Source organism: Paroedura picta, chromosome 2 (assembly GCF_049243985.1).
Source record: "Paroedura picta isolate Pp20150507F chromosome 2, Ppicta_v3.0, whole genome shotgun sequence".
In the NCBI taxonomy this organism is placed as follows: domain Eukaryota; kingdom Metazoa; phylum Chordata; class Lepidosauria; order Squamata; family Gekkonidae; genus Paroedura; species Paroedura picta.
In genome coordinates this window covers 83,766,070-83,788,720 of record NC_135370.1, presented here as the reverse complement: position 1 = coordinate 83,788,720, position 22,651 = coordinate 83,766,070, and the positions used below count along the sequence as shown (strand labels likewise).

Sequence of the window (22,651 nt, the reverse complement as noted above, 5' to 3'; positions counted from 1 at the left end):
CAAAATAAAGTATTGGATTGGATCTGCTGGGTGTTTTCTTGGGTGTGACTTGGACTTGATGTGCAGCTTTATGGATGGGCATACAGGAGGTTCTTATGCTTCAGATGAACTTCAGCCAGTGGTTGCCCACATAGTATTTGCTCTTTGGCTTGCATGGGGTGTGTCCACAGGAGATGACTGAACCACTGCTGGCCCTCTTGGCTTCCTTGAGCAAAGCTGCTTTCAGAAGGATTGGTACGCACTAAATAAAGTTAAGAAAATAAGCTGCCCTAAGGCTGGATGGCTTTGGTGTCAAAAGCAAACCTTGTCTATTAGGAGACAACACTGTAAATGCCTGGAACAGGGCTTCAGTCATTTTAATTGCAACTCTGACACCAGAGGTGTTACCTGTTTTATCCTTCCTCTCCTGTATATTTTAAGCACTGTAACTGATTCAAAAACCACCAGCTGAGATAGCAACAAGCCTTTAGACCTATTTCACCTGCTGCTTTTTAACTTCACAGGTAAACATGTTGTTCTGTGCTAGGGAGAAAGTCTGAACACTTCACTTAACCAGCCCACTGGTTAACAGTCCTGGACATACACACTGGAAGGAAGCTTGATAGCTGTAGCTATGTGCTCAAGTTGTGGTCTTAATTTCTCCTAGTTTATTTTCTGTGCTTACTATGAGATTCTCTGTATCACTAAAGCTACTGAGGGTCTAATCAGATGTGATTTGTTATTTGTGTTCAGTTAAAAATTACCTGTAAGTATTGTGTGCACCTGGTTAGACCCTCTTTGTTACCCTTCCAAGCTAACTTCTTCCCCATATAACAGATTGTGTTTCCCTCCTTCCCTGTGCCTTAACCACAAGGAGCCCGGCCCAGCCAGGCAGGAACACCCTTTCTCTGAAGCTCTTGCTTGTTCATGCATGCCTCTTCCTTCCAGAATAGGAAATGACAACTGGCAGCATCCCTAATGCTTGAGTTATTGTCACTTATGCTGATTGGTTTTGAGCCTTGTAGAGGCCCTGATGAGAGGAATGGGGAAGGATGGGGGGGGGGGGTGTGTGCAGCATTTCAGAAGCTTCCTTGAAAGCAGATAAGAAGTATCAGCCAGTGGGCAGCACCATCACAAAAGATGCTTTCTTGAAAGTGGCACAGAGAAAAGAGATCTAACTGTGGATATACATTATGTTTAGAAGCAATGTAACTGAAGATGTGGAAAATAGAAACATAGAGTTGGAAGGGGCCATACAGGCCATCTAGTCCAACCCCCTGCTCACTGCAGGATCAGCCCAAATATATGATACAAGTCAGTGTAAATTTTGTTAAGGGTGGGTATGTCTCAGGGGGAAAGATACCTTCAGAAGAGACATGGAAAGTAAGAGGTATGAAAGTGTGGGAGGCTAGTTGAGGTGGGGTAGTTGTGTAGTAACGAGTACAGAGACCTTGAATAAATGAGCCAGGCCAATGCCTGTTTGTTTGTCCCTCTTCTAACACCTCTTAATTCTTCCTTGGCCCTGAAGGATTCTTACAGAAAACAAGTAGTCATTGATGGAGAGACCTGTTTGTTGGACATCTTGGACACAGCAGGCCAAGAGGAGTACAGTGCCATGCGAGACCAGTACATGCGAACAGGAGAAGGCTTTCTTTGTGTCTTTGCCATTAACAACACCAAGTCCTTTGAAGACATTCATCAGTACAGGTCAGTAGTAACCCCTCAATGGGGGACACACAGTGCAACCTTCCTTTCTAGAGGAACACCTGGAGGAAGGGATTGTGATGCTGCCCACTTTAAGAGTCACCTGTGCAGCAACTTGTTTTAAGGTTTTTTCCCCAGTGTTTCAGACCACATTAAGCTGATTCTAATCAGTGACTCAAAGTAAATTTCACCCAAGGGAATTGTTGCACCCCTAGTGTTTATGGTGACTAAAAAGAGAAGCAAGATTTTCTGTTTCCCTCTTTCCCTAATTAATGGATCTATGTTTTTATTGAAATCTTATATTTTGGTACCTGGTGTATTCAAGGCAAGGTGGTGGGGGTGATGTACTATTTCAGTTAATAAAGATTAGAAAGGATTAATGCCTTAATCTATTTTAAGGTTGAGTTGTAACCTATTTAACATTAACTTTTAGCACTTTACATTTTAAACACTTTTAACCCATTCAATTTTATCTTTTCATAATTTTATTTTAACTGTTTACAATAAGTTTATTTTCTTAAGTATTCTTAATTGTTTCCATTGTTTTTTTAAAAAAATGTAAAGCTGTTTTAGAATATTCAGCAGTGGGGCTTAATTTAATTTTAAATTATAGAAACAGAAACTAGAAAATAGAATTCATTGTGTTTTAAAGGTCCTCTGAGTTCTGTATTTTAGCATTTGTGCATTAACTATATTTACTGTTTTAATTTGGCTACACTCAACTCAAGGATATTTATTTTAAGATAAGGGTAGAGGGAGTAGTAGGTAAGGTGGGGAAAGGCGGAGGAGCTTGGGGACAGAAAAGGGTAGAAGAACAAGAAGAATGGTGGATGGGAAAGCGGAAAGATAATTCATACTTAATTGGTCTTATTTGTTCACATCATGAGCAGGAAGAGAAGCTGTCCTTTTGATCCTATAAACGCTCCTTTATGTAAACAAACTAGATGATTTCTTTAGTTTTGTGGTTAAAACTGCTTAACAGATTCTAGGCTTTAGAAGATAGATATGATGAAAAGTTAGATAATATCTTGGATAAGGATAAGAGTAAAGAAATATCCTGCCTTAATGAGGACTCTGTATTAAATTCCATTTTCAGTGTTATCTGAGGGTGCCCATTTGCTAGAAACAATATATATAAACCCTAAATAGATAGATGTCATTAATTTTCTTGATTCACTAACATTTTTGATTGTTGAGATGCTTGAGAAAATCTTCAAGATTTTTCCATTTCCATCACCTATGCAATTAGAACAGCCTTTTTCAACCTTTTGACCATGGCGGAGTCCTGTAAATAATTTTTCAGGCTTCAAAGAGACCCCAGAAGTCAGCTGGCCACACCTCCCTACCATGCTCCCCAAAAGTGACATCACCATCTGTGTTAACAGGCAGGCTCAAGGAGGAATGGGGGGATCGGACAAGATGTAGTTTAAGGTAGGAGTAGTTGTGCAGGTTTCACCCCCTCCCAGACATAGAAACAATGAGAGAACTCATGCTCAGGACGGGGAAGTGGCAGCAGTGGAAACAACCGGTTCCCTAGCTTGTGGCCGAGTCCACTAAAGCAGGAGAGGAAAGGTTGCCCCCCCCCGCTCCCATAGACCCCTGGTCGGGAAACCCTGAATTAGACCCTTGTTAAGTTTGTCTATTTACCCATACCAGGGCACAATAATACCATGGGGCAGTAAATGTCCGGTGAAGGAACATTTAGATCTTAAACATTATGATAGACTAGTAAAAAAAGCCCATTTTATATGTAAATAAAATGGGCGCTAGCAGGGGAAACTGAGGGGCGCGGGAGCCTTGGCAGCGGGGTGTGGTTGGTGGGGCTGCGGCTTTCCTTGTCTGGGTGGCAGACTGACCTTTCGGAGGCTTTCTGGGAGTGGCGGTGGTCCTCGTCGCGCGTCGCCAGTGGCCTGGCCAGTCCAGGGGGCCGGGAGGGCGTCGGGGCGAGGGCGGCCATCAGGAGGCGAGGTCGGAGGCGGCCGCGTATGCGTTGTGGAGCGGCCGCGGCGGTGCAGCCGTTGGAAGGCAGGTCGGCGGTCGGTTCCCGGCCCACCCCCCACCCGAGGCTCTCTGGAGCAAGGCTTCCCGGCCCACCCCCCAGCCGAGGCTCTCTGGAGCCTTCTGCCGGCCGGCGGAGCGGCCTCGCAGCGTCTATGATGCTGCGAGGCTGCTCCGCCGGCTGAGAGAAGGCTTCCTGGGCCACCCCCTCACCCAAGGCTCTCTGGAGCCTTCTGCCGGCTGGCGGAGTGGCCTCGCAGCGTCTACGACGCTGCGAGGCCGCTCCGCCGGCCGAGAGAAGGCTTCCTGGCCCACCCCCCCACCCAAGGCTCTCTGGAGCCTTCTGCCGGCTGGCGGCCTCGCAGCGTCTATGACGCTGCGAGTCCGCTCCGCCGGTCGAGAGAAGGCTTCCTGGCCCACCCCCCAGCCGAGGCTCTCACCGAGGCCGCTCCGCCATATTCCCTGGGCGGGTGAAGCAGCCAATGGGGAGCCGCGCTTCGTGCGGCTCCCCATTGGCTGCTTGGGGCGGGATTGTCACTCGGAGGGGCCAATCAGGAGCCGCTTTGCGGCTCCTGATTGGCCCCTCCGAGTTTTTATCCCGGACCGGTCCTGCCCTAACTCCTCCCCACTACCCCTTACTCTTTTATTCAGTCCGTGGTGCCACGGGCTATGTACAGATTGCTGAGCTCCTTTGGAGTTATATGCTTGAACCTTTCTTTCCTTCTAAGATTCCTTTCCAAAACTTGAATAATCAGCAGCTATTTAGTCCTTATGGGATTCTCCCTCAGATATGCTTTTACAACTCAATTCTAGCCCCACTTGTTTCTTCAGAGTTGATCTTGAGGAGGAAAAAAGGAAACTTCCTATTGTTTCTAAAAAAGTAGAATTTTGTTAGCTGTCCACTGTCTGGTAAATCTGTATCTATAAGTCAATCTATAAGGAAAGCAGTTCATAGGTAGCTTTCCTCAAGTGTTTCTAAGCATTCCCTTTTCTCAAAAGATGGCCATTTGGATTCTGATCTTTTGCGGTCATTTCACACTCTTCCCTCAGAGGAGCAGGATAATATCATACAGAGCTTTTGAAAATCACAGGAGAACTTATTGCAAGTATAGCAGGAACAAAATCACTCTCCTGACCTACTATGGCCAGTTTTAGAAGCTTCAAATAAACAAGGTGAGTATGGAAACCAGGCCTCTCTCAGGATAGCATGAGGAATTACTCTTCATCTTTCAGCTATGTTAAGCTGTGGGTAAAGTTAGGGGAAACCACCATAAATAAAAGATTAGCAGCCCTCATTCAATGCCTGTATTCTCATCCAACTGTCCAAGTCTGCTGTGGAATTGAAGGTCATTTATCAAACTCATTTAATTTGTACAGGGGAGTTAGACATGGTTGTTTACTGGCTCTGCTGCTATTCAATTTATATTTTAAAAACCTTGTTTTAAACTTTGATGAATTTTGCCATTCTTCTAAACTCACCAACATTAGAGTCTCTATTTTACTGAATGCCAATGATACATTTAATGTATGATGTACAAGGACTGGCTTACTAAGATATTTAAAAAATCTTCTGTTTTATTACAGGAATGAAACTCAGTCTATTAGATTAATTTTAATAAATTTAATGTTTTAGTGTTACTTAAAAACAGGAGATAGGTCCCATCAAAATTGAACAAATAAGACCTTTTTCTTATCTAGGTATTCTGTTCTCAGCTGATCTGTCCTGGAAATTTCACTTTAAAGCTTTGTTTAATAAGTCAAAACTGTGCTCTGGAGCTGTAAGAAGTTTATTTATTCCAAAGGGGGCAAATATGTACCTGGAGCTATTCAGGCTTTCAACCTTAAGGTTGTTCCCCTTGTTCTCTTTGGATCTGTAATTTGGATACATTCAGTTAAGAGGAAATTGATATTCCACTCGCCCAGTTTTTGAGTAAACTAATGAATATTCCCTATTGTGTTTCTAGTGTTGCTTTCCAGAAGGTATTTAGACAGAAGTCATTAGAGATATATGGCTCCTTGCTTTTAAGCTGAGGATAGAAATTTTGGTCATTGAAGACAGCCTACTTGCTCTTCTGGGAAAACAGAACATAGAACTTACTGTGAAGGTTCCTTCTTCTCAAGGCCAAGGGTTCCTCTTCCCATAATCCCTAGAGGCAGGAAATGTATTACACTTTCCATCTCTGGGGAAAGAGGAGCCCACCTCTCAGTCTGAAGACTTTTATAGCTGATAGTAGCCCACAATGTGTGCAAAATAAACAGATAACAAGGCTTTCAGAATCCCATAAAACAAACTGTACATGGAAGAAGAAGAAGAGTTGGTTCTTATATGCCGCTTTTCTCTACCCAAAGGAGGCTCAAAGCAGCGTACAGTTGCCTTCTGTGTACGCCCTGTGAGGTGGGTGAGGCTGAGAGAGCCCTGATATCATTGCTTGGTCAGAACAGTTTTATCAGTACTATGGCAAGACCAAGGTCACCCAGCTGGCTGCATGTGGGGAAGTGCAGAATCGAACCTGGCATGCCAGATTAGAAGTACGCACTCCTAACCACTACACCAAACTGGTGATAAGCTGTTAGAACGGTGAAAGAATTATGAACATGGAGATGGGTAGTTGGTCACCCTTTAGGAAGTGTAGTAGGCTAAACAGAAACCCTCCAGCTAGGGGTGGTCCAGAATGTCCTATTTGCCCTTGAGAAGAAGGAACCTTCATGATGTCCATTGTTCCATTCTCTATTGAGGGGAAGGAGGACACTTGGATATGCTTGGGATATTACAAAGCTCATCTGATTCAGAGAAGGAAGAGTGACTGCCAAGTATAGAGATAACAGTAGGACAGGGGTAGTCAAGCTGTGGTCCTCCAGATGTCCATGGACTACAATTCCCATGAACCCCTGCCAGTGGTTGCTGGGAGGGGCTCATGGGAATTGTAGTCCATTAACATCTGGAGGACCACAGGTTGACTACCCCTGGACTAAACCACTTACTGTAGGATTGTATGCTCAAATGATGAATCAGCTGTGGTGATAATCCACCTAGGCCCAGGTAGTGGCCTTGAATATATCTGCAATAGAAGCATTTCTGTTGGCATGGAAGCACATCTCATTGAAAGAGTCTTGATTCCCTCCAAGACTTGCAGGCCCTGAGATTCATAAATCAAGGAGATGCAGTCTTTCAGCTACCTGTTTAGTGTAGGCTTAAAAATAATGTTTCTCTTGACTGTTGAATGAAAGGAAAGAGGGAATTCCACAGAGCAGTGAAAAAATATTTGTTGGAGAATGCATTCTTAATTATACTGCATGGCTGAAGGTGATATAGAGATTCTTTATTTTAAAAAGAACATAGTGCTTGCAGTTTTCTAACATTTGTTGGCTGTGACTACTGATCATTTAGAAGCCTGTTTGAAGTTTACTTGAAAGACATGCTCTCTCTAAAATTTCACATAGTGCTTCTCATTCTGTGACAGCCATCTTAGTGCTCATTGTGTTGCATGTTGTGCATATTTGAGAGGCATTTGGTACAAGCAGGGAACCTGCAGGGATTTGTGGGGAGAGCTTCTAATTTCCCCCTTCTCCCTTTTTATTTCGTTTCCCCTTCCCTGAAAGTCCCCTTAGCCTCTTCTTTTTTCCTGCTTCCTTCTCTCCTTTCCATCCACTAGCCAATCTACTTCTATCTTTCCCTCATCTTCAGTTTTCTTCCCTACCCTGCCCCTGGAAAACTATGGCCCAGTTGCACAGTGCTGGGGTACCAGGATGGGCCAAGTTGCACAATGGGGAACGGGCAAGGTCTTATGAGGGGCACCCATTAGCCCTGTCTCAGCTTCCCCAAAACATTTTCCTTTCCCCTCAACCTGGCAACCCTCATATCCTCATCCTTCTTTATTTCCTTCAGTCCTTTGCACTCACTCACCAATCTTATAGGCCCCTCCATTTTCAGCTATATTATTTATTTACTTTATTTATAGCCCACCTCACAGCACCTTCTTTCTGACTGACTGACTGACACCTTCTGACTGACTGCCTCTCCCTCCCAAGGGGTAATGGAAGGAGGGTGGAAGAGGCAGCCTGCCTAATCAATTGGCAGATTCTACTTCCCTTACCTCAGGTAATCCAGGGCCTGCTTTCCTTGTCTTGCATGGACCAGGCACTACCTCATCTCAATTGGGTGCCTTCTTCTCCTTGCATGGGGACTGATTGGGTACTGCCTCTCCTCCCTCATGTGGGCCTTGGATGGGTTAGGTTAAGACTTTCTCTCAGGACTGGCTAAGAATAAAGAGAGACTCTAGGGTGCTGGCACAATAAATAAATAAATTCAATATTTTTAGTACAAGGTAACACAGCTCTGCTTATATGTCAGAAAAGCCCAGGAACATTAGCAAAGCTCTGCAAGTAAACTGAGATCTGCATATACCTCTGGATCTTCCTAGCTTCAGGACACCAGATGTTCTACCTGGGAGCACGTAAGTTATTCCCCCCCCCAGTCTTCTGATATTGGCCTTTTATGGTTAAAACTCTAACTCAGGAGTAGTCAAACTGTGGCCCTCTGGATGTCCATGTACTACAAATGCTGGCGGGGACTCATGGGAATTGTAGTCCATGAACATCTGGAGGGCCACAGTTTGACTACCCCTGTTCTAATTCATTAATAGCTGCTGTTACTAATTTTAAATTGTGTTTGATTTAGTCTAAAGGGCCAATTATCAAATCCAGTTCCAACTCAAAAACGTATAAGGCAGGACTGCATACTGGCACCTTTTAACATTTAATATCCATATTAATGGGCTTATCAAACAACTGCAGAATACAGTTATCCATGATCGAAAATCAGCTGCTAAATTGTCTTGTATGCTGACAATGCTATGATCTTCTCGCAGACTAGGATAGGCCTTAAAAGGACCTTGGGAGTTCTGGCTTCACAGTGTCAGGATGAGCATTTAATTGTTAACTATGTCAAAATGAAAATTGTGTATTCTAACAATAGGGTAAAAAACTTCACTTGGTCTATTGATAGTCATTGCCTTGAGCAAATGAAATGCTTCAAACAGCTTGGTATAGTTTTTCGGCACAATGGTAGGCAAAAACTGCATACCTTAGATTTGGAGCTGACTCTGCTCAAAGGAGTGCAGGGGCCACATGGAGATTCCATCGTACCAAGGAAGGCAGTTATATTCCTGCTGGCCTCAAATTATACCTGGCCAAATCTCTAAGAGAAATGGTATATGGTGCTCAATTTTGTCCCTTTGAGGAGAATGCAGTCATGATTCCTGAGAGCTCTCTTTACTGCCCCAAGATGTAGTGCTCTGTCAGGAGGCAAGTCTTCTAAAGACAGAGGCCAAGACCTGGCTGTCAATAATTAATTAATAGTTGAAACTTCATCTCCAACCAGTAGGACTTACAGCTTTTTTTCTGCTGGTCAACCCTCAGCTCTCTTGCTGCATGGGGATAATTAACAAATTTCTTGCTCAGGGACCAACTCCTGAAAATGGGTCTAAAGAGAGCAAAAACCACAGTCTATCAATGACTTGTAAATACTGAGCTACAGAATAAGACGGTTCTTCTGCCAAGGCCATATAGGTCACAAAAGGATTGGTTGGATTTTTCTGTTGTTATCAGGATGCTAGACATTGTTTGATTCTACCTCTGCTGACTAAGTTTCCTGGACACTCTGATGGAATCATAGAGTTGGAAGGGACCTCCTGGGACATCTAGTCCGACCCCTTGCACTATGCAGGACACACACAACCCTATCACTCATCCACTATAACCTGCCACTCCCTTGAACTTTCACAGAATCAGCCACTCGTGTCAGATGGCTATCCAGCCTCTGTTTAAAAATTTCCAAAAATGGGGAACCCACCACCTCCCGAGGAAGCCTATTCCTCTGAGAAACCGCTCTGTCAGGAACTTCTTCCGAATGTTTAGACGGAATTTCTTTTGAATTAATTTCATCTCATTCATTCTGCTCTGTCCCTCCAGGGCAAGAGAGAACAACCCTGCTCCATCCTCTACATCAGTGGTCCCCAACCTTTTTATCACCGGGGACCACTCAACGCCGGGGACCACTCAACACCTTTTACTGAGGCCCAGTGGGGGGGGGGCGTAGTTTACTCCTCTACTCTCAACCACTGCCCTAGCGCTCTCTGATCGCTATGGTAATGTTTAAACATCCCTTCAAAATAAGATACAGACACGCCACAACAATGAAGTGTGTTGTAAAGGGCTGGGGGTGATGAAGTAAAGGGCCGGGGAGGGGGGGAGAAGGCGTCCTTCGGGGCCCACCTCCAATTAGTCGAAGGACCACATGTGGTCCGCGGCCCACAAGTTGGGGATCGCTACTCTACATGGCAGCCTTTTAAATACTTGGTTATCAGATCTCCTCTCAGTCATCTCCTCTCCAGGCTAAACAAACCAAGCTCCCCCAATCCTTCTTCATACGTCTTGGTCTCCAAACTCCTCACTATCTTTGTTGTCCTCCTCTGGACACATTCCAGTTTGTCTACATCCCTCTTTAACTGTGTGCCCAAAACTGAACACAGTACTCCAAGTGAGGCCGAACCAGAGCAGAGTAAGGCGGTACCATCACCTCCTGTGATCTGGACATGATATTCTGTTTGATACAACCCAAAATCTCATTGGCCTTTTTAGTCACTGAGTTACACTGCTGATTCATGTTCAATGTATGGTCTAGTAAGACTCCTAGATCCTTTTTGCACATACTACTGCCAAGACAAGTCTCCCCCATCCTATATTGGTGTATTTGGTTTTTCCTGGTGTAATGGGAAGCTGGGATTGCTTGTAAGACTGCTTTCTAGATATTACTATCCACCATTGTTTCCTTTGGTTTTATTGCAGGTCAATGACTGAATGAATGCACGATGAGGGCTGCTATGAAATGAGAAGTGTCATGTGAAATTTTGGTTTTTTGAGGGAGCTTCTATGTTCCACATGTGTAAACTTTGTAATTGACTTCTAAACTTTCAGAAGTCACAGCCTAACTGGGGATCCTTGAAATAGAGAAAGTAACAGGAGATTTCTGTTTTGTTTCTCTTAGGACTTGTGCCAGGACCCTACAGCAGGGGTAGTCAAACTGCAGCCCTCCAGATATCCATGGACTACAATTCCCATTAGCCCCTGCCACAGTTTGAGGGCACAGTTTGACTACCCCTGCCCTACAGTTTCCTTTCTCTTGGTTTTTGGTCTCTCTTACATCCTGTTTGTTTTAAAGGCAGTTCTTGTCTTGCAGCAACCCTGGGGCTGATCCTGTGGCCTGTGAGTGGGCAGAGAATGGCCCTGCCTTTTGTATATGGGTAGCGGGGAGCAGTATAGACTTAAGGGGGTATTGGTTTCTTCCAGTTATTTATTTTATTTACTTCATTTCTGACTTGCTTTTTCTCAGAAGATGTGTAAATTGTTTTTTATTGATAGCTTTTAGTTTTTTTGTATTCAAAAAGTTAACAATAAAAATACTATTTACAATTTTTAGTTGATACCAAAAACAATATCACTCTCATAGAAATTGCCTCCTAAAACATTCAGTTTTGCATGTGTTTGAACTACATTTGTTTGGGTGTCTCCAAGTCACCCTGCTTTGTGGTATGTGATGGGACTAGATTCTGCCTAGAATAAGGGGGAGGTCACCACTGAGGAGCAGCCCTGACAGGTGTTTACAGGTGTTTCACATCTTACATTTCCACAGCAGCCTCAACAGAACTGTGATTTGCAATCCTAAAATCCCCTGAATTTTGGAATCCTGTTGGATCTGTACATTTTAAGAGGCATGTCCTTTTTATTCCCTCCTCCCTCACAGAGGATAAGTGTCATAGTCACCAAACCAGAGATCCCTTCTTCAACTCTGACAGGGCACACTATAGTAAGTTGGATGGCCAGTAAACCACTAGAAGTATTCTGTCCAGGGCAAGGAACAATCAGTTGATGCTGGCAATAGGGAGGGAGGGAGAATTATAGCCATTTTCCTTCCTAGCCTCTTGATTTGGGGTTGGTAAAGGTCTCTATAACCATATGTTTCCATGAGCCTTTTGCCTTCTGCTGCTTTGTTGTATGCTGAAAATCATCACCCTCTGCAAAAACAAATCTTATGCCCAATTAAATTATGCATTCCCCCCCCCCTTCTGGGATGCCAAATTCCCCACTGTGTACTAGTGACGTGTAATTGCTGCAGCACCTTTCCCAGTGTTACAAAGTAAACATGGTCTGGGTAACTTCCGGGATGATTTATTCTGTGTCAGAATATTTGAGTTTCTTTGTTGATGACTTTTCAGGAGGAGCAGGGAATGCAATTAATTCTATTCATGAAGCCAAGTGATATAGAGAATAATTAGAGCGCTACTTGACTGTTCTTCACTCTCTTCCTCTGTCTAGTTTTTTTAAAATCTATGCACGTATAGAAAAATATGACAGCTTTTTCTTTCAAAGTCCCAAATGATCTGGGACTATCTGTGGGCTGCGTACTCCCATAGAAACTTACTTGACAGCCAAGCCATTATTTCAGTTTAAATCTCCCTGGGGAGAGAGTTTGGGTGCCACAACTGAGAAAGCTGTCTCCCACGTTGCCACCCACCTAATCTCCAAGGATGGGGGCACCAGAAGCAGGACCTATGAAGGTAATTGTGGAGGTTGAATAGGTTGGTGGAAGTTGGCAGTCTTTGGGGTATGTTGGTTCCATATTTGGCTTTAAAGGCCAGTACCAGCACCCTGAATTGTGCCCAGAAACAGAGAAAGAACCAGTGTAGATGGGCCAAGACTAAAGTGATGTGGTCTCTATGAGCTACTCCAGCAACATCTGAGTGGCAGCATTCAACACCAGTTGAAATTTCTGAATTCTTCTCAAGGGCAGCCCTACAAAGAGCACATTGTGTGCTTTTTTAAAAAATTATATTTGCTTATTTGCTTATTTATTCAGTCTTGGGGCACAGAAAGGAAAAGGGAAGCAGGAAGGAGGTGGGAGAAAGCAGACAATGAAATCACATTTTGAACATAGACTCTCTACCCATGGTTTACACATAATCTTACAGATCTCTAGCAGTCTTACTAATCTCTAATGACATTTAGTGTTACCAATAATAATTATTTTTCCTTATAATTCAAGAAATATTTCTAGCATTCTAGAAATATTTCCAATGATTGTGTGCTTCTAAAGTACTGTCACATTATACCTGACTTAATAGTGACCTCAGTGAGGTACTTCCAAGGCAAGTGAGAAGCAGAGTTGGTTTGCCATTACCTTCCTCTGCAGAATCTTCCTCGGAGGTGTCACTTCCAAGTACCTAAACTGCTTTGTTTCTGAGATTTGCTGAGATCAGGCTATACCATGCTGCTGTCCCTCCTGCAGAGTGCATTGCAGAACTCCAGTCTAGATGTGGCCAGGGTATCCACCAAAATGGCCAGATCTTTTCTGCTCAGGAAAGACTGCAGCTGGTTAACCAGTGTAAGCTGATAAAAGGTACTGCTGGGCACAGCTGCCACCTGTTTATCCAGTCATAGTGCTGGGTCCAACTGCAGCCCCACACCATGAACCTATTTCCTCAAGGGGAGGTCAACCACATCCAGAACGAGTGACACCTTAAATCCTAGGTTAGACAGTCTGCTCAATGGCACTTCCATCTTGCTGGGATTAGGCTTCAGTTTTAATAATTACAGCCATATACAGTCTGGGCCCAGTGTACCTGAGGGACCACCTCATTGCCTGTACCCCCCCCCCCCAAAGAGCTCTATGCTCAGCCACTCCCAAGTGGCTGGTGATCCCTGGCATCAAATAAAAATGCCTGATCTCAACCAGGACTGCAGCCTTCTCCATCATGGCCCCCACCTGAGCTCCCCAAAGAAATCAGGGCCCTGCCTGAGCTGTTGCAGTTCTGCAGGGCCTGCAAAACTGAGCTCTTCCGCCAGGCGTTTGGCCGAGGTCAACCAAACTACCAACTTCTGCTGGGCCCCCCAGGAACTCACTCCCCATGAATGGAACTCTTCAACCAACCTATGGGACTGTATGAAATGTTGTTGGAATTGTTGCGAGATCACTGTTGCTATTGTATTTATTTGATGTTGCTATGTTACGTTGTACTTACTCCCATGTTCTATGTAAAGTTGCATTGTATTTATTCCCATGTTCTATGTAAACTGCCCTGAGCCTCAAGGGAGGGCAATATATAAATATAATAATAATAAAATAATGTATTTGCGTGTATCCACTGCACTCTTAAGTGGCCTCTAGTTACTGGTTTTGGGTTTCTGAAGCCTCCCTAGGATCAGTCTGAAGCATGAACTAGAGTCTTTTGCTTCTCTCCTTGTTAATATTTTATTCAGTTGGGACATGCAACTGAGTGGGTGTGGTGGCACGAATAACAGATTTAACAGGACAGGTTTGGGTTCAAATCCCTTCTTACCCATGAAGCTTCTGGGTTGTCCTTGGGCTAGTTAGGCTGATAGAAAAATAACCTGTTTCAAAGGGCTGTAATGATAGAATGGAGGGAATGCCATCTTGAGCTATTTGGAGGAAGGGTGGGATGAAAATACTATCACTCTTAATGGTGTTGATTCATCCTCTGATCATTAGGTTGAGTTTGTTTCATTTTATAACAGAATATAGGAACTGCCTTCAGAATTTTGGTCTGAAAAGAGGTATGCATGCTTTAAACAAAAAAGGGGCTCAGTTTTGCTTCTTCTTCTGCAGGGAGCAAATCAAGAGAGTGAAAGATTCTGACGATGTCCCCATGGTGCTGGTGGGAAACAAGTGTGATCTTCCTGCCCGAACTGTCGAGACACGGCAAGCCCAAGAGTTGGCCCGGAGCTATGGGATCCCCTACATTGAGACGTCAGCCAAAACTAGACAGGTACGTGGAGGCGGAACAGGTTGCTGTAGCCAACTTGGAAGGACTTCTCTCCCCTTCAGGACTGAGGGAAGAATCCGCTCTGTATTCCCAAGAGTCCATCTCTGCAATTCTAATGTCTGTCTTACATACTTAGTTTAAATCACTCTCACCGTATTTTTAAAATGTATATTATTTATTTTGTACTGTGTGTATTTTAATCTTGTGATATGCCCTGAGCTGTCAGGGAAGAGTGGCATATAAATGCAATAAATATGATTATGATGTCCTGTCACATGAACATCAAGCTAGCTTCTCTAGAAGGTTTCTGGAGTTTTGTGGAGGAGAATCAGACAAGGATTCTTTTTTCTCCCTTTTGCACCACTCTAGAGTGGGGTGGCTTTCCGTAATGTTAGTGTGCTGATACTGGATTAGAACTCAGGGCTGAAACATGACTTCCCAAAGCCTTTTTTGATAAGGCTGTCTCTAATGGCTTCTGGTTTTCAACTGTCCAGCTGCTGTTGGTGCAGAAGAGGGCCCTCCTCACTCCTTCATTCTGGGCAGCCTGCTTACTTCCCGGTGTACTGTTAGAGGAAGACTGTTGAGTTCCCGTTCCCTTTGCCTAGAACTTCCAGCAGCTGCTTAATAGCCAGCAGTGAGGCTGGCACACAGTTCCCTTGAGCAAACCACATGACTATGCCATCAGGCTACCAGTGTCATGGCTGCGAATTATGGATTCTGTAGCCTCAAGTAGTGACCCCTGAATGCTGGTGAATGGAAGTGTGGGGCTGAGTTAAAGTTCAGCAAACAGGATGTCAAGATTTCATGCAGAAGTTCTGCCATTGCATAAGGCATTCCCTCCTGCTCCTATCTGATGAAGAGTGCTTGCACTCGAAAACTCACACCCTGAATAAATCTTTGTTGGTCTTAAAGGTGCGACTGGACTCTGATTTTATTGTCCTCCTGCCCCACTGAGAGCAATTTCAAGGTGGTTGACAGTTGCCCACGTGTGTAGCCACATGGCCTGAAGTGGAGAGCTTTGGGCAGGTATAGCTGTGAGCAATCGCTTGATTGGTTTCCAGATGGGACAGGTACTGCTGTGATTACCGGAACTGATGCTAGTTGGATCAGTGTGCAGCCATGCTGATCTTTCCCTTCCCCTACATGGCATGCGGCTGGACAGCAGCAGACTGCTGGGGCTTGCATGGAGAAAGGGTCACTTTGTGAAGCAACCTTTGCTTGTAACAGTACCTGTTCACAGTAATATAATTATAAGCCTGTAAGAAGCTAAGCGTAGAATGGTGCAGTGGTTGGGAAATGATCTGGGAGACCCAGGTCTGAATCCCCACTCTGTCACAGAAACTTGCTGGGTGACCATGGGCCAGTCATGCACTCTCAGCCTAGCTTACTACACATGCTTGTTGTGAGAATAAAATGGAGGGGCGGAGAATGATGTAAGCTGCTTTGGCTCCCCACTAGGGTGAAAGATGGAGCATAAACCAAATAACTAATCTGTTGCCTGGCTGCCACACCACACCAGCTACATTTAAAAGATCCCTGAATCAGCATTCTTAGTGACTTTTTACAATTTTCTCCTGTTGTGGTTCCTTTAAATAGACAGTTTGCTGCTGTCTTGCAGGGAGTTGAAGATGCCTTCTATACTTTAGTGCGAGAGATCCGGCAGCACAAACTACGCAAGCTGAATCCCCCAGATGAAAGTGGTCCAGGCTGCATGAATTGTAAATGTGTGATATCATGACCAAGGTGAGTCTGTGGGAAAGGAGTGGCAACTGTGAGAAAATGGCCGCAAATTACAGCCTGGGAGTTAATGTTGTAGAAGGAACCATGCATGTTACCCTGAGCTCAGTCACTTTTGCAGTGGATAGTTGAATGATTCCTAAGGCACACATCTTTTATGCACTGGATATCCTTCAAGCATTCTAGAAGGTTGGGTGGGGCTTATAAAGCAGTGAATGAAGACTGCACTGTTACAAAAAACGATTGGATCCTAATTACCTGCCATTGCTAATGCAAGAAGTACTTAATGGCTTAATAGACTGCTGGTTTCTGCAAAAAGCAGTTGTTATGTGCAAATGGATACAGTTTCACATTGAGATGTTTTGCAGAAGAGAGGTCAGGGAACAGTACAACTACCCCTTTTAGGAACTGTGCCCTCCACACATGCTCTGCAGATATTGCTCATATCATAATGAGCATGTGTACAGGGGGAGCAGGATTTAGTGTGTCCCCCTTGGGGCATGATGTCTATGCATGTATAAAATGTGTACTTGTAGGCAGGAGTGGCTTAAGGATTTGTGGGGCCCATAACACCAGAGCCAGTTTAAGGATTCATGGGGCCCTAGCAGAGTACAATTGTTGCAGGAACAGCCAGACTGGGGATGGAAAGGCCCCCAACAGTGGAAAGGGATGTTACTCTGAGTGCCCTTAAGGTGTGAAAAGCGGCACGAGAGAAGCTATGGCCCTGATCTATGTTGGGGGAGGCACCTTGTGGGGCTCCTGGAAGTACAGGGCCCATAGCACGTGCTACGATGATAAACCAGCCTTGCATGTAGGCTGATTCTCTGTGACCACAAATGCTGCTTTTTCAAATATTTTCACTTATGGGGGATGGAACTGTGTGCAAATATATTGTATGCATGTAGATGCTGTGCTTGTGAGCCTGCAGTTGAACGGAGCTAAATTTACTGTATAGAACAGAATGTCACCAATCATTCTGTTTAGCTGTGTACCTGGATGTCAAGACCAAGAATAAACCTAAGCAGGAGAAAGTAGCTAATTTTGGTAACAATCTGAGCCTAGCCAGTCTGATTATCTGTCTTTCTTAATAAAACAGTAAGAAGGGTTGGGGTGGGCTGAGTCCAGGATTAAAACTTCCCAATTTGCCCGTTGGCCCTGGATTGAGAAGCGGAGGGGCCAATCGTAAGGGGCAAAGCGCTTTCCGATTGGGCTCTCAACAAGACAGATGAGAGTTCCAGCCAGTTGGGAAGCATGAAGCCAAAGTTCTGACAGGGCCCGCCCACCCAGTCCAGCCAGGGACAATCTGGAGACATTGCTGCCAGTCTGCCACTGACCACCGCAGGGTGAGGAGGTCAGTAGGGCTACCAAGTGGGATGAGAACAGAGGCTTGGACAAGCTGCACCAGCCCTTTTCACCCCAAGGCTGTCCTAACTGTCATGTCCAACTGTAAATTGCCTCAGAACCCTGACAGAGCTGGCAGGAGGCTGATGAGTGATCCGCCTCCCCCCTCCCTTCAGGCCTGCTGCGAAGGAGCTTCTGACAGGCCCTGACTGAGGGGAGGGAGGCCTTCCCAAGAGCAACGCAGGGGAGCCTGAGGGCCTTCCTTTTGAGGGGGGGGGGGACTTTCCCCTTCTGCCAAACAGTTGCCTGACAGGGAGGCCACAGAAAAGCCCCTTCTCACTTAAAATACTGCTCTGGCCGAGGGTTAGACCCAGCCAAGCCATGTGTCTTTCTTTGCAATTCTCTGCAGATTTGAGGCCTACTGCACAGTGTTATTCTGCAGACTAAACTGGATGCTGTTGCAGAGTTTCTTTTGTCTCCTGTTTCATCTGCACAACAACCCTGTGCAGTGGGCCTCAAGTCTTTCAATTCAACAACAACCTGTGTGGGAGGCCTTAAATGTTTCTTCTCTTCCACAACCCTGTCCAAAGTAGCCCTTTCTGCCTGGGGAGCTGATCTTTATACTCTACAGGTGAGCTGTAATTCCAGGAGCTCTCCTGGAGGTTTGGAGGTGTAACTTCAAAATCGTACAAAGCCTCAGAGTCCAGCCTGCAAAGGAGCCATTTTTGCCTGCAGTTGGGAGGGAGTGGTGCAGGTGTGTCCCTCCTGGGCTATGGTCTATGGCCAGCCCTTACCAGCAACTGTTTGTATTCTGCGGCGCAGACAGGCAGACCAGCATCAATCCTATGAGTCTGGAAAGTGCAGGAAGATCTAAATAAATATTTACAGCCTGAAACTGTAAACAGTGAACAAGTAAATGGCTAGAGAGACATGGGAACTAAAATGAATTTTTAAACCTTGGCCTGGCAAATAAACAATATAAAAAAACTTACTAAGGTCAAGATTAGATATGTGAGTGCTGAGACCCACAGGTAGGGCAGGAACCATTATATAGGACTGTACTTTATTTTCCTTAACTCCAATGCCTCTGTCTGGGAGAGGCTGGCAGCTGAGCTCATTTGTATAGAATTCCTCCTCAAAAGAAAACAGCAGAGAGAGAGAGAGAGAGAGAGAGAGAGAGAGAGAGAGAATATGTGTATGTTTTTTTTTTTAAATGCATTCAACTCCACTCCGCCCAGAAGTTACAACTGAGGTTGTCAAATAAGTTGGTTGGGATCTCCCAGTGGGTCCATTTCTTGAACTGCACCTAGGGTAGCTATTGTTATTATGGGAGGTTTCCAGATGTGTAGATAATCCAGATGTCTGGGAGTGTTTCCTCTGGCTGGGGATGTGAGGGGGGGGTTGTTTCCTGTTCTTTCTCTACTGAAAGCACTCTGATGAATCCCTAGTGCTGCTTAAATTGCCTGCCCTGATCAGGATGCGACTGCCAAAGGCTATGGGGAGGAGAAGGCCTGGAGTTTGCCAAGAATTTGTTTTATTTTTTTGCTATTGCATCCCGTACACTTATCCACATTGCATGTTCAGTGTTGAGCTCCTGCCCTCCTGAACTTTCCCCCTTACTAGAAAGCCGCCCTGTAGAGAGAGCATAGCAATATGTTTCTAGGTGTGGTCCAGCTCTGTTTTCTGGTGGAGGAAATGGGATCTAGCTTTTCCTCAATCACAGAAATAGGACTCAGCTTCATTCTGGACTACATTGGAGATCCAACTTCATTCTGACACTTGGAAATAGGGAGGGGGGAGCCAGCAGGAAGAGTAAATAGTTTGTTTTAGAGATTGAGAGTGGTGAAGTCTTGGGGCCCTTCGTTAAGAATAACTGTTTTCTACACTATTTTTTTAAATATAAGGAACAGCACGTTTCTGTCCCTATGCCTGGATTATGGGTGTGAAAAAACAATCCTCCCCCCCTTTCTCCAGTCAGTTGAACCTGGGGGGGGGGGGGATTGGTGTTTCTGAAAAGTCCCAAATAGTGATATGATATTCAAATCCAGTATTTTTATGAAATCCCAAATTTTTCTGGGTCCAATAGACTCAAAAAGGGAAAAACCATTTAGAAACAATGAAAGCCAGCCTGACCCTGGGGCTGGTGTGTCTTCTGCAGCCCAGTTTAAACCACACTGCATGAAAAGGCTGTCTCCAGGATCTGCATGCTGTGGGGAGAACTCTCTCTGCAGGCTTGACTGGGCTCCTCAGTTTAAACCAGACTGCCCAAAAGAGAAAATTCTAGGGGGAGAACTCTCCCCATAGCATCTGCTGGACAGCCCCACTTAGAGCAGACTGCCCAACAGAGCTCGCCAAGTTAACTCCAAAGGCATTTAAAGGTCTTGCTGTTCCTTTAAACACCCTCTGAAAGTGACAAGTTCAACTGGAAGGCATTTAAAGGGACCGACATCTCTTAAAATACCTTTTATATCTCAACTATCCAGCCATCCCAAAAAATCTTGAATATTTTCAGAGTTTTCTGCGATGGCCATTTCAGGTAGCCGAAAATTTATCTCCAATGTATATTTGGCTGAAATACTAGCCAGAAAATACTGATAAGATTTTTGGGGGCTATTTTTCCAGCTCTGATATACCAAATGCGCATAGCTAGCCTGTATACTACAGGTCTTACCTGTTTTCTTGCTATCCATTCATAGGGCCTCTCTCCCTAGTAATGTACATACCTTGCCTGTTTCATAGTTGGTGCTGGAACCACCTTTAGGAAAGCTGCTGTTGACTCCTCCGTTCTCAGTCTTCTCTTCATCCTGCCAGAGTAGCCTTATTATCTGGTTTTGAAGAATGCTCACATGCTGGATATGTACCACATCCATCCCACAAATGTATGCTTTAGTATAGTACAGTTTTAACATAGTAACAGCCAACTACCTAAAATCTATATTGGTTCTCATATGTTGGCTGTTCTGTCCAGCCAGGCAGCCTTTAGCTAGAGTACTGAGAAGTAGGAGATATTCTCCCCTGTCAGTTTAAGAGATAGGATGCTGGGAATTTTGTGGCAGTACAGCCATTAGAGTAGCGAGGCTTGTATTTGGATTCCCCTCTACAATGTCCACTTTCGGGATGATGGTGATAGATGTATGTATGGGTTACTTGTAGTCACTTCAAGTACTCTTTTGAGATTATGAGGAGGAGCCCAGCAACATCTCGCTGCTACTGCCATACACAAATGTGTGTATGGGGGATACGCTTCTAGGTAACATTGGGTGTGAACGAGACCTTGGGGTACTTGTGGATTGTAAACTAAACATGAGCAGGCAGTGTGGTGCAGTGGTAAAAAAGGCAAATGCCATTTTGGGCTGTATCAAAATTGTAACAAAGGAGAGACAGAATCTGTCCAGTGGCTTAATTAAGTATAAGAAGATAAAAGTCTCTTATCTCATTTATTTAGACATTGACTCTGCCAAAAAGGTCTCTAGATTCATTTGTTTTCCGTTTGCAGTCTGGCTTTCGTCAGTGGCAATGAGTCCGTCCTTGTTAATGTTTGAATATAATGAGGCAAATGCTCTTGTATAATGGAGAGTCAAGACTGTGAGATTTTGGGCTGTATCAACAGGGGCATCACATCAAAATCACAAGATGTCATAGTCCCATTGTATACGGCACTGGTCAGACCACACCTGGAGTACTGTGTGCAGTTCTGGAGGCCCCACTTCAAGAAGGACGTAGATAAAATTGAAAGGGTACAGAGGAGAGCAACGAGGATGATCTGGGGCCAAGGGACCAAGCCCTATGAAGATAGGTTGAGGGACTTGGGAATGTTCAGCCTGGAGAAAAGGAGGTTGAGAGGGGACATGATAGCTCTCTTTAAGTATTTGAAAGGTTGTCATTTGGAGGAGGGCAGGAAGCTGTTCCCATTGGCTGCAGAGGAAAGGACACACAGTAATGGGTTTAAACTACAAGTACAACGATATTGGCTAGATATCAGGAAAAAAAATTTCAGTCAGAGTAGTTCAGCAGTGGAATAGGCTGCCTAAGCAGGTGGTGAGCTCCCCCTCACTGGCAGTCTTCAAACAAAGGTTGGATACACACTTTTCTTGGATGCTTTAGGATGCTTAGGGCTGATCCTGCATTGAGCAGGGGGTTGGACTAGATGGCCTGTATGGCCCCTTCCAACTCTAGGATTCTATGTGCTGCAATTGTACTGGGATCAGCCTCTTGTTTCCTGCTGGTAGCCTCAAAAGACCAGCAACTTTCCCCAGCTATAGGACAGAGAAACAGAGCCATTCTCAACACAGGAGCAGTGGCGGAGCAGCAGCTTAGGGCTCATGGGGAAAATAATGAGGGATGGAAAAGGTGGAGTGAGTACAAACAGCAGGAGTGTTTGACTACCTTCTGAATAGAGATTTTTCAAAGCTCATGTTTCAAGCAAATAGATTAGTGGTGCAGATGCACCAGCTCCTCCCAAAGCACATGCTGGAATGTGTCACAGATAACATTTGCATATACTGCCCAAACACAGGCAGTAGGGTATCTTTGTACGTTTGCCTCCATTGCATTCCCAGGCCTGGAGGCACATACTAATTCTGGGCCAGAAGCATCCTTGTAGACATCACTTGAAGGCTGGGTCCTCAGAGAGAGGGAGAGTAAATGCGCCTAGAGGCCATGATGGCACTTTAAAGAGCTCAAGGTTACCTGAGATTGAGGTTTTGACTTGTTTTATATAAATTGTAAATGCAGTCCCAGCCACTGAGGAAAGCTCCTTGAAAATGAAATAAATCCGGAAGTCATTCTGGCCTGACTCAAAAGAGGAAAAGTTTTGTTAATTCACTTGATAGTCTCCTCACATGTGTGCTTCCTGTTTTCTTGCTAAAATATCAAGTGATGCATGTGCCTTTGTGAATTCAATATTAAATATGTATTTGGCAAGATATTGTCATACCTGGCTAATATAGACAGCTTTTTAAAAGAGGTGGTGAAACAAAGAAGTCAGAAGTAAAAGCTTCTACAGTAGGTTCCAAACCGTTATTGTACTCCAGATCCAGAAAGGGGTGTTTTTT

At 44.7% G+C, this 22,651-nt stretch overlaps 1 protein-coding gene across 3 annotated transcripts in view; it reads left to right on the top strand.

The window, feature by feature from the left end:
* HRAS (HRas proto-oncogene, GTPase) overlaps nt 1–22,651 on the top strand; it is a 71,397-nt gene that overhangs the window by 44,653 nt on the left and 4,093 nt on the right. For all 3 annotated transcript variants that reach the window (XM_077321332.1, XM_077321331.1, XM_077321333.1), the window contains exons 3-5: nt 1,508–1,686; nt 14,363–14,522; nt 16,138–16,262. In XM_077321332.1, the coding sequence (XP_077177447.1) occupies nt 1,508–1,686; nt 14,363–14,522; nt 16,138–16,257 (459 nt within the window). In that variant the 3' untranslated portion in view covers nt 16,258–16,262. The remainder of the gene's footprint in view (nt 1–1,507; nt 1,687–14,362; nt 14,523–16,137; nt 16,263–22,651) is intronic.